At 35.9% G+C, this 13,161-nt stretch overlaps 1 protein-coding gene across 1 annotated transcript in view; it reads right to left on the bottom strand.

Moving 5' to 3' along the window:
* Positions 1 to 13,161, bottom strand: part of LOC124776229 (GRIP and coiled-coil domain-containing protein 2-like) — a 282,612-nt gene that overhangs the window by 242,027 nt on the left and 27,424 nt on the right. The window contains exon 4 of the mRNA XM_047251088.1: positions 564 to 647. Within this exon, the coding sequence (XP_047107044.1) occupies positions 564 to 647 (84 nt within the window). The remainder of the gene's footprint in view (positions 1 to 563; positions 648 to 13,161) is intronic.

Here is a 13,161-nt window from a genome sequence, read left to right as displayed (position 1 = left end):
TTGTAAGAGGAGGGGTGAGGTTATAAGAAGAAAGGTGCAGTCGTAAGAGGTGATGGTGAGGGGGAAAGTGAAGGGAGAGATGAGGAGAGAAAGTGAAGGATGTAGGTACGTGGTGTTTCAACTCAATGCTTCTGCTATATGATGAATCTCTTCTCATACCTCTGTTTCTATCCCATCTATTTTCTGTTAACATATTGTTCTGTAATTTTTTAAATAATCTATCACTTTCAAATGACTATCATTTCCACTACAACTGTTGTTAATTTCCATATCATACGGCAAGTCTCCTAGCATTCTAGTCAATAAGTTCAGTCCTACTCCAGGAAAAAATCTTTCAAGTGAACTAATACAAAAGCCGGTGGCGATAATCACAGAGTAACAGGATGCAGAGGGATTCCTCAACTGAAATCCCAACCTATAAGTTTTGCTTTTTGCTTCACTACTTGAAAACTTCTGGGCTGCAACAGCATTAAGGTATGTTCCCACAAGCATTATGTACAAAAGCACAGAATATTCTGCAACAATCTTAAATTTATTAAACAGTGAATTTAATGATACATTACCTCAATAACAAGAGAGAGCTTTTGCTCAGTGAGAGTGTCTATCATCTCCTGCATGCTTGTGGCATCAGTATGTTTTGGTGCTTCCTAAAATGGAGAAGTATTATCATGTTACTGCCAATAAATCTATAAGGGCACTTAATGAGGTCAAACAATAAATGGTTAACTGCAGTAAATCAGCTGTAATTGCTATAGGCATACACATTTGGATCTGCTGATACCAGGACTTATTACAGATAAATAGTGTAGAGAAATTAGATGTAGTTTTAATTTAATTTCATATAAACAGTTTATAACATACAGTTTGAAGGAAGTAGCAAAATTTGCCAGAGCCGATAGATGGCAAGCTTTACACATGATGGGAAATAAATAAATACTTAAAATACCACAGGGTGAAAGGTACAAATCATATGAACAACATACATTCACCAGAAATTAGTATTTGTACAAAATTCAACAGCATAATTAATAACAAAATCTAACTTTTTTTTGCGAAAAATAACCTTTTTCAACTTTTTTTTCAACATGAGTTAGTATTAGCTTTTGCCTAACGATTTGCCAAGTATTCTTTTCACCTAACTTCAACTCAGTTAAGAAGTAATTCTGACGTTTCTCTGTCCCCCCCCCCCCCCCCCCCCAGTGCACACCAGACGCCTCCTTTTACCATATTTCAACTATTCAGGCCACAATTACCTATGATGATATTTCAAAAACACTTGTTTTACTGCATGTTCTACTTTTCAAATTTGTAAACTTTGTGTACACCTGCCCCCGGGGAGTGTAACATGCAATAAGCTGGTTGGACCACGTATATTCTCAAATTTACGATCTAATCCTTTTTTTCAAGCTTATTTTAAATGATTCAAACTCCCACTGTATAATATGTAGTGTTAACACAAGTAACCCCTATGACAGGAAAAAAAAACAACATTACTGTACTATAAAAATATAAATTTTTGTTTATGTGAATATATGTTATCATACTTGTTCTATTGTGCTGTCGAGCGAATTTCATTTTCTATAAATTATTTCTGATTTAATGTCCTATGTTTCGATCTTAGTATAGCTATATCTTTACAGATGTACTTTGGAATGATGTTAACTGGGTGCCAGTTGTTTGTTTGTTGTCTGGTGGGAAGGAAGGAAGGAGATATGTAAAGTTTTCTCGAGCTACTTATAAATGAGATTTATTTCACTGAGAGAACATTGTAATTGATGGCAGCAAGGCATCAAGGGCTGTTAAATATGAAAATTACAAATGAATCAGTTTTGTCATCTGGGTCAATCCATATTAAGTGGTCCAGTGATTGTTGCTTGACCATTTTTAAATATTTTAATTTTTTTATATGTGACTTCCCTATATTTGAGAAGTTCAAAACAGTTTTTCAAAAATAATTTATCTTGCACCTTTACTGCATGGCGGCCATTTTTATTTGTAGGTGCGCGAAGATTTTTCAGTCTGGAGACATTAGCGAAAATCTGAATATCTCTGCACTGGGTTATGTTACAACATAGCAACTGACATGACTGTTTTTTTAGAAAAGTGTCGTTTACAACACTGCTATTACACAAAATACCCTAAATTCAAAAATAATGCAGTAAAAATTACCTCCAAAGTTTGGTATCCAAATTTTCAAAAATCCACTTTTTAGGCCCAAAAATAACAAAGAAGGAGTGATTTATGAGAGTCTATTGTTTTCCTATAGTTAGATACCATACACTACTAGCCTCATATAGAGCAAGAACACTTACATATGTTTCCTTAATTTTTTATGAATTTTTGAAATTTGAAAATTTCCATTTTTTTGTAAAGTTTGTGGTTAGTAATGTCAGGTGGGACTGAATATAAAAACACGATTTTTGCACAGTTTGTACACCTATTTGACAGCAACGTACTGTAAAAATTTCATCATTGATATCCGACTGTGAACCGAGATATAAATTTTTGAGAATGAAGAAGTAATTCACATTACTCTACAACTGATCTTACAGTTGTTGCCTATTTAAATGATTTATTGTTTCACTGTAATGAAATTTATTATAAGAGTCAAGGGGTATGAAAGGGAAGCAGTGGTTGGGAAGGGAGTGAGACAGGGTTGTAGCCTCTCCCCGATGTTATTCAATCTGTATATTGAGCAAGCAGTGAAGGAAACAAAAGTAAAGTTCGGAGTAGGTATTAAAATCCATGGAGAAGAAATAAAAACTTTGAGGTTCGCTGATGACATTGTAATTCTGTCAGAGACAGCAAAGGACTTGGAAGAGCAGTTGAACAGAATGGACAGTGCCTTGAAAGGAGGGTATAAGATGAACATCAACAAAAGCAAAATGAGGATAATGGAATGTAGTCGAATTAAGTCGGGTGATGCTGAGGGAATTAGATTAGGAAATGAGACACTTAAAGTAGTAAAGGAGTTTTGCTATTTGGGGAGCAAAATAACTGATGCTGGTCGAAGTACAGAGGATATAAAATGTAGACTGGCAATGGCAAGGAAAGCGTTTCTGAAGAAGAAAAATTTGTTAACATCGAGTATAGATTTAAATGTCAGGCAGTCTTTTCATGAAGTATTTGTACGGAGTGTAGCCATGTATGGAAGTGAAACGTGGACGATAAATAGTTTAGACAAGAAGAGAATAGAAGCTTTCGAAATGTGGTGAAGAATGCTGAAGATTAGATGGGTAGATCACGTAACTAATGAGGAGGTATTGAATAGAATTGGGGAGAAGAGGAGCTTGTGGCACAACTTGACTAGAAGAAGGGATTGGTTGGTAGGACATGTTCTGAGACATCGAGGGATCACCAATTTAGTATTGGAGGGCAGCATGAAGGGTAAAAATCGTAGAGGGAGACCAAAAGATGAAAACACTAAACAGATTCAGAAGGATGTAGGCTGCAGTAGGTACTGGGAGATGAAGAAGTTTGCACAGGATAGAGCAGCATGGAGAGCTGCATCAAACCATTCTCAGGACTGAAGACCACAACAACAACAACAAATATATATTTAGTTAACACTATCACCCAATATTCATTTAGTTCATTTATTTTTAATAATGCAATATTAAACAATAGGAGCTTCCGCTTTTGTTCTATGGTAATAAAAATGCCCATTTACATTTAAGTTTATTGTCAATAAAGAAGTACATTTTTGCTGGGTGTGGCAATGTAAAAGAACATTTTTGCTGGGTGTGGCATTGTTGTAGCCAGTCTGTTCTGAAACCTCTGTAGGAGTGGATGCACATACTTCATCGAGAGTGTAGAATGTGTTATGTGTTTTGTTCTGTGTGTAATTTGTAATTAATTTTGAGAGATTAACTGGAATGCAATAACATGGATGAACAGTGCTCCGTTAGACAGATAGCAAGTGAAGCATGTCACAAAACAGTTTACGGTTCAGTTTCAAAAAACTTGAAAAATGTCAATGACTTTGATGAAGTTAGACAAACTTTGTTTAAATTTCGAGTAAGTTCTTCCGTAACATCAGTGTGTGAGAATCATGAGAAGAAATATATTCTGAAGTACAACTACATTTTTGGAAGAAAGTGGTGTGATCCATTTAAAGTTCATAAAAAGCCTATTACTAAAGGTTTGAGGGAAATAAAACTTGAACATTTGCCCTTGTTATATGAGAGAGAAACAGCTTCCCAAGTGAAACGTAATGTGATTCCTGGAAATTCCCTGTGCCCAAATTGTTGCTCAAAAATATTTGTTGTGAATCCAGAACCAGAATCATGTAACCTTGTTAATAACATTTATATTCCTAATGAGGAAGCTGTTAGCATATTGGATTTTGCTTGTTCTAAGTTAGCCAAATCTACTGCTTCGAAAATAATAAAATTAAGTACCAGAAAAAGAAAATAAGGTACAACAAATTTCAGACAAAATTAGAAGAGACTTGGAATCATGCTTTAATAATACAGATACTAACATTATTTCTAAAGAAGAAGAAAATCTACCAGCAGTAACATCTGACACTGAATATTTGAACTTAATAGAGAAATTAAAAGTTAAATGTTTCGTGACATCTAAAGAAGAAAAAGTTAAAATTTTAAGTTTGCTCCCTGACTCATTGCCAAGAGAAAAAAATAGTTCATGAATTCAACATTTCTCATCGTTTGATTAAACTAGTCCAAAAGTTAGTGAAAGAGCAAGGCATTCTTCCGGTTTTAGGAAAGAAGAAAGGAGTGGGTGTAAGTGAAGAAACAATTAAAAAGATTCAGCAGTTTTTTGAAGATGATGAAAGTAACAAAGCAGAAATGACTAACGCTGTCAAATTTATATGAACTTTATGTAGCTTTCATAAATTCTCATCCTGAATGCAAAATTGGAAGGTAAAAATTTTGTGACCTTCGCCCTAAGTGATGTATTTTGGCTGGATCCTCAGGGACACACTCCATACGTGTTTGTTTATATCATCAAAATGTCAAACTAATGATTTCAGGTGGAAAACTCAGTGATCTTAACTACAAAGAGTTACTAGGTTTAATGGTCTGTGACACTGCACGATGAGTTTGTGTAAAAAATGGCCCATTACCGAAACCGTTATTGAATTGTTTCACGAATATGATGAGGAAATGCCAGACAGTATTACCTTCAAACAGCGGGTCACAACTGACGGGGCAGATATAATAACAGTGGTTAAATATCAGGAAGAGTACTTTGAATCTTTAACTGATAACTTACAAAAACTCAAAAGTCACCACTATGTTTCTAAAATCCAAAGTAAGTTTTTGAAGGACAAAAAAGTACAACTTCATGAAACTGAATGCATAGTGCTAGCTGATTTTGGAAAAAAATTTACATTTGTGATTCAGGATGCGATACAAGGGTACCACTGGGTCAATGACCAGGCAACAGTGCCTCCGTTTATTCTTTATTTTAAAAATGAGAAAGATGAAGTTTGCAGTTCTTCACTTTGCATTCTAAATGACTACTTGGAGCACAACACTTTGGCTGTACATGTGTTTCAAAAGTATGTAATAAATTACATAACAGAAAATTTTCCCAAGGTTGAGAAGCTGATATACTTTTCAGATGGAAATGGTAGTCAGTATAAGAACAAAAAGAATTTTTCAAATCTGTGCAACCACAAAGTAGACTTTGGGTTGGAGGCTGAATGGCACTTTTTTGTGGCACTTTTTTGCATCTTGCCATGGTAAAAATGCATGTGATGGAGTAGGAGGTACAACAAAATGTGAAGTAAGTAAAGCCAGCCTACAAAGATCAACCACAGACCAAATTCTCACAGTACAGGACATGTATGTCTTTTGCAAGGATAATATTAAAGCCATTACCTATTTTCTGATCAAGAAAGAAGAAGTGGTTCTGCATATGAAAACAACATTTCAAACCAGATTTGAAAACTGTGAAGCAATAAAAGGAACAAGGCATTTCCACAAATTCCTTGGCACTGCAGAAAACTTAGTTCGATGCTATGTAACATCAGAAACCGAAATTTATGAGGATCTTTGTATCAGTAGAATTACATCTCTGTCTTTAACATTGAATGACACAGTGGCATGTGTGTATGATGGACAGTGGTGGCTTGTAGAGGTTGAAAGAATAAGTTTGCACCACCAGGTTTAGGAACAGTCGCATCTCGAAGGATGTAAATTGAAAATATTTATTTTAAGTACGTCACAATAATATTAATGTTTATTTCAGTGATGTTTCCACTTTTTGCACATAATTCAGTACCTTACTTCAATAATACTTGATTATATCCTGCCAATATTGCAAATGAATAGGCAACAGCCGTAATATCAGTTCTAGAGTAAGATGAATTATCTCCTCATTTTCAAAAATTCATATCTTTGTTCACAGTCAGATATCGAGATTGAAATTTTTACAGTAAGTTGCTATCATATAGGTGTACAAACTGTGCAAAAATCATATTTTTATATTCAGTCCCACCTGACATAACTAACCCCAAACTTAACAAAAAATGAAAATTTTCAAATTTCAAAAATTCATAAAAAATCGAGGAAACATTTGTAAGCCTTCTTGCTCTATATGAGGCTAGTAGTGTATGATACCTAACAATAGAAAAAAATAGACTCTTACAAGTTACTCCTGGTTTGTTCTTTTTGGGCCTAAAATGTGAATTTTTTTGAAAATTTGGATACCGAACTTTGGAGGTAATTTTGACTGGTTATTTTTGAATTTAGGGTATTTTGTGTAATAGACAATGTTGTAAAAGACACTTTTCTAAAAACAATCATGTCAATTGCAATGTTGTAAACCAGTGCAGAGATATTTATATTTTTGCTAACGTCTCTAAACTGAAACATCATTGCGCCCTTACGAACAAAAAATGGCTGCCATTCAGTAAAGGTGAAAGGTGAAATTTTTTTAAAAACTGTTTCGAACTTCTCAATTATAGGGTAATCACATATAAAAAAATTAAAATATTTAAATATGGTCAAGTTGAAAGGGTACAGTACCGCCCGACATTGAAAATAGGTACAACATACTTCATTATTTTTGTCAGAACAACATATTTTTTCTAATAATAACTCAATTTCAATTAATACAGTGAAGCCGGATACCAGTGTGGGAAAGAATGACAATTTATTTATATAATTGATCACATGTGCACTCCCACAAAATAAATCCCTACATCCAGTTTGGTGAGATCTGTGAAATGAATGAATGTATGGTCGTCTGCTAACTGCAGATAGTGAATGTGAATATATGATCATCTTTGAGACGATCCTTTGGCCACCTTTGTTGGAACCAAAGAGATGAAACTTACCGGAGCTTTGAGCACCTGAAATGTGGCTGACCAATACGGTAGTATGGTCTTCCCCCACCTCGACAGAGGTGCGAGAGGACCTGAAGAACGGCCATGTTTCAGCACTCTGCCGCTGGATCTTGTGCTGTTAAGACCTGTCTTGGGTGTGCTCCGTAAAGACAAAAGAGTGGAGACATGGTATGCATGTGGAATATTTAAGAGTAGTTTGAAATAATAATTTCTCTATTTCAGGAACTTTTGTGGGGAGAATTAAATGTCAGGCAGGTAATATTAATGGGATCGTAGTAATCTTCGGAAGTGACCAACGGTCACAATGAAACCACGTGTAGCAATAAGTTGAAATACTTCCGTGTGCTTAAATTAAGCTGAATTATTAGCGTGTCTACAATAAGTTGAAATATTTAAGAAATAGCGTGTGTACCATAAGTTGAAATATTTAAGAAATGGCGTGTGCAGGACTTTAAATTAGAGACGAGTACTTCCACGTGGTGAGTACTGTGTGAGTCTCAATCTATGTATGAGACAAAGGATAAAGAGAAGTTCTCGTCCATGGTATCAGTTGAGGACTCGTGTGTGTGATGAATATGTTCTTAATATTACTTTGCGTGATATGATTCCATGTGACGCTAGATTCAAACTCTGAGAGAGAAGAAAGGTGAGTCGGCCGTCTATCCAGCAACGCCACTTGGCTTGCATTGCACAGGAAGACTTGCATATATCTCCAGAGTTCATAGTAGTAAAGTAGAATTACAAAGTGGGGCAGTGTCGTACAAAGTGGGGCAGTGTCGTGTGAAACTGGGATAAATACTAATTGAAGTGGGAAAGCTGAAAGTGATAGTGTTGTGACTATTTATTGTATTGTATTCCATGTTGTAGTGTGGTGTATGTCATGTAATTTGGGTATGTGTGGTTTGCATGGGAGAGTAGCAAGGTAGTTTCAAAAGATTAGTGGGTTATGCTTGTTCCTTCGGTACCGCTCGGTCTGGAGGAAAGTTTCGTGATGATGATTGTGAGAGTCGAAGTGTGAGGTATAATAAAAGATCCACCATCCTATCCAGAAAGTGCACTGTAGCGTTAAATAATTACGAGACCATAAGGTAGAGAATCACCAATGTAAAGCCATGCCCACTGGGCGGAATTTCTCATGTGTTATTGTTGTAGGTTATAGAATTTGTGTGTTTAGGTTACAGAATTTATCGGAATAAATAAGATAGTGAAAAGAAAAAGATTGGTGGACTTTTCCTTCGAATTGTATGTTGTCATGATGTCCCGAATTTATAATGTGTGCGCCATTCATATTCAGTGCGGTGGACACGTATTGAAAAAAAAAAAAGAGGAAGATGTGGTATTAACAGTGCGTAGTGAACAGTCAGAGTTCTGTAAATTACTGATAGTCAGATGTGCGTTTCCGTTGCGTATTATTCATACAGGAGGTTGATTAGTGACTTAATTGTGAGTACGAGAGTTCATGTTACTCGATAAATAAGAATGAATCCACTTGCTTGGCAGACCACTCATCTTGCAGGCCTGACTGCTTGATGCCACAGAATGAGCAAGGCACGTGGGTGCCTCTCAAAGTAACCAACTTAATTTTTATTGGACTACTTTATATGGATTGACCCGTCTACATTATTCAACAAACACATCGCCCTATGAGGTTTCGAGATCTACAAGAGAATCTGGTTCCAGGCAGAAGAAATTCAAGCAACAGATTGAAGGAGATCCTCAAAAATCAGATGAGTATTTTTTCTTTAAAACTACCACTACACTCAGCCAATATTTTTACTCCATGAACAATTATTACAATTAACGATCATCCAACTGTGCATAACAAAGGAGGTCACTGAAGAGTGGATGAACACTAGTTACAATTTGTTGTTGGTAAGTTGCTTGCAGTGACTACTTTTGTCTATGAATATAACCGTAAAGACTCTCCTTCATTATGAGATTTATGGAATATGATGTATGAGAGGATGGATGATGGTCATATCTCGTGGACTCCAGCAAGGAACATTCTTGGTCCAACTACCATACAGTTTGAGAATGAGATTTTCACTCTGCAGCGGAGTGTGCACTGATAAGAAACTTCCTGGCAGATTACCATCCAGTTGCTTGGACAAAGATCCCACTCTATTCCTACTCATTTTCATTACAGTGAGAATTAGATTTTTCCCTCTAGGCTCTTCCCTAATCCCATTGTTAGTTTTCCTGTCTTCCCTAATTCCCAATATGCACCTTCTCCACTGTCCACCAGTAAGCTATTATTTTGCTACCCATTCAGTCATTGTCTTCAACTGACCTAAATTTAAAAACTCGTGGACTGGTTCTTTGATGTGAATTGTTTATTTCTACTACTTTTTAGAGCTGATTATACATTACTTTCGAGTTATTGCAATTGATGTTAAAACTGTGTTTCGAACTACTTCTATTACTTTTTCCATTAGATGTTGGAAGTTCATCAGCATTAGACACAAACAGTAGCAGTTTACAATGATGTAAGTAAAATGAAAATGACAAACATATGATAGTTAGTTACATGTTCTGTAGACAATTTGAACAATTCTTTTATCAAAATGATTTGGAACAGAAAATCCTCTGCCACACATTATATGGACAATACATAGACATGTTTCATAACATTAATAAAATGGGAAAGATTTCATATATTTTAATTACATGACGCTGTAAAAATTTCTGTTATTTCTTAAGTTTCATGTTATGAGTGTGGGACATGGCAGTGACGGAAGGAACAGTCTTCCTGTCGAGAAGCTGTCATCATGGCAGGGCTACACTGGTGTCAAATTGTAAGCCATTTTCCAAAGAAGAATCCTGAAGTAACTCACCTGACCCTGCATGAATAACGATAACAAAAGAAATCTGCACTCTGAACTGTAAAATATGTTAAACGATGTCCTGAGTTTATGTTCAGTTTCGGTCATGATAAGTCGGAAGCTATTAATACACTTCATTAATGTTTGAGACATAGCTATATTATTTGAATTTGTAATACTTATGAAATAAAGATTTAAAAAGTGAAGAAAAGTATTTAAAAATTTTAAATTCTATCTGAAGAACAATTTTATGGTTGGTTGGTTGGTTTGGGGGAAGAGACCAAACAGCGAGGTCATCAGTCTCATCGAATTAGGGAAGGACAGGTAAGGAAAACGGCCGTGCCCTTTAAGAGGAACCATCCCGGCATTTGCCTGGAGCGATTTAGGGAAATCACGGAAAACCTAAATCAGGCTGGCCGGACGCGGGATTGAACCGTCGTCCTCCCGAATGCGAGTCCAGTGTGCTAACCACTGACAATTTTATGAATTACTGTTCTACAGAGAAGTTCTTTTAGATTGAGTGAAATTTCTTCTAGGCTGATGTGTCACTTATCATATGTATCGCAAGAACTGATACGGAATAGTAATATATCTGAATTATTGTAATTACACTACTGAGTTTGAGTTGACTCTATTTCATGATATTTGAGTGAAAGTGTTACTTATGGGATTTTTTCCAAGGCTAGACTGACTTTATCTCTATTCTGTAATGAAAAAACAAGAATTTAACGATAAACGAAACATGCAAGTGACAGATCGTAAATAACAAACAGAGATTATCTTTGTGACTACAGTGAAGCGTAAGCAAACAATACTAATATCACTGGAAACTACACATTACGAAAGAGTCAATATTAATGTAGTGTTGTCATACCTAGGAAAGAATTATGATGAAAGAATATAAGGTGCTGAGAGTCACAAGGGTATAAAGCACACCATTATCGTTCTGACATTGTAGCATGAATGCTCCTGATATCTGTTGATCTTATGGTGAACTAGTGTTATCTATATCTGTAGGCCCAATTTGTGTACATAAAAATTCACGATAAGCTGGTGCATCGATTTTTCTGATATTTATTTACAAGTGGGCCAAAAGCGTAATTCCTTTGATCTGTGCTGCCCAGTTGTTATCTAGAGCTGCCAATGTAATTTAGTGTCTACATCATGTACGTAGTAGTAGTAGTAGTAGTAGTAGTAGTACTTCGTAATCGGAGGTATATTGGCAGTTTTATATAAAACTAACTCAAGCCACTGAAATGTACTTAATGAAAATGATGATAACAAAGTCCATGAAGTTGGAATAGGTCATAATTTTATATGTAGTGCATTCAGTATCTGCTCTTCATGTTCTGATTTTAGTTTCAAACTAGTTACAAAGTCTACAACTGTTAACAGACACTATTGGGTACATTTTTTTTCCCCCTCAGAAAATACAGGATGTAGAGACTTGGTTAAAAAATCAGTTCAGACCTATGAGATTTGTGTATCGGCTAGAAATTGGACTTCCACAAAGCTCTATTTTTGTAAAAACTTGTGTGTGCACTTTGGACCTCATATCTTCAAGCTGAAAACATTTATCTATAACTGATTGTAAAGCTTACTTGAGTTATGTTGTAAGTTGATTCTGGGTACTTTCAAAACTGAATATCAACAGGTCAGAGATAGTAAACTGCATCAAGCTCACACTAAGTTAATATACGTGAGGTAATATATCAGTGGATGAACACAACTGTGCTAAAGCTATTTTCAAATCTTGAACACTGAATCTACTATTAATGATCAAAAGCTTAAGCCCTCGATGACCAACTATCAAATACTAACCTGCAACCTAAATATATTTATCTCTGAAACTGTGGTGTGCACCTGTTGTACGAATTAAGCATTGCAGAAGTAGCAGCTCATGAGTGATGAGTAGCACCTAATATGGTGTGTAAAGATCAATGGGTCACTGCAATGTGATTGATGTTATCATTAACGCACACATTATTTTTAAGTCCTTGTCATGCCACTACAATTTTTGGCACTTTAGGTTCAAATGGCTCTGAGCACTATGGGACTTAACTGCTGAGGTCATCAGTCCCCTAGAACTTAGAACTACTTCAACTTAACCAACCTAAGGACATCACACACATCCACGCCCGAAGCAGGATTCGAACCTGCGACCGTAGCGGTCGCGCGGTTCCTGACTGTAGCGCCTAGAACCGCTCGGTCACCTGGTCGGCGGCACTTTAGGAATCTGAAAAGTTCTTCTATTGGTGATCAGAACAGTTTTAGCGATATTTAATTCCTTCCTCGACTCCCCTATCCTGATTAAGTTGTTGGTCCAGTCTATAATTTTGCCCATAGCTTGCACATGGGCCATTCATTTCTGAAGCTGGTTTGTCCATTCCTTGATTAAAATTCAATGTTTCTTTTCTAAGGTGGTCGGGGAATATTTTCACATGTGCTTTGTGTTTTTTGGAGAGGATGCTGATACTTCTATTATTCTTATTCCATGTATGGTCTTTTGTCTCAAGAAGTAAATGAAACAATGCAAGCATTGTCCCAATTTTGGTGAAATTTCTGTCTCCCAGATACCCTATAAATAACTGTCCTATAGTAGAATTGGTGAAATAAGATTCCTTACAGTTGCAATGAGCTTGACTTCCCTATGGCAATGCCTCAACATTGTTGCAGCTCCATGGACTGCAACTGTTTTCAACTGTACCCATTTGCACTTCTCAGCCAGATATCAGGAATATTCTTTCGTTAATTCTACTACAGATCCTATTGTATTACATTTCCTTCACTTCCATCAGATCTATTAAAAAAACTGTAATTTCATGACAAATTTGCTTTCCACATATCTCTTCTTCTTTTTTAACTTGCTAATGCTGTTCAGTATAACAGTATTTTTTTTGTGTCTCTTACCTACAAGAGATAAACATGCAGAGGACCAGGACAGTGCAATGAAATATGACAAACTGTCTAACCATTCAATGAAGATCTCATAAATCTAACATTCTAGAGATTAAGACCTCA

The sequence above is a fragment of the Schistocerca piceifrons genome, chromosome 2 (assembly GCF_021461385.2).
Source record: "Schistocerca piceifrons isolate TAMUIC-IGC-003096 chromosome 2, iqSchPice1.1, whole genome shotgun sequence".
NCBI lineage: Eukaryota > Metazoa > Arthropoda > Insecta > Orthoptera > Acrididae > Schistocerca > Schistocerca piceifrons.
This window is presented reverse-complemented; position numbering and strand designations above follow the sequence as displayed.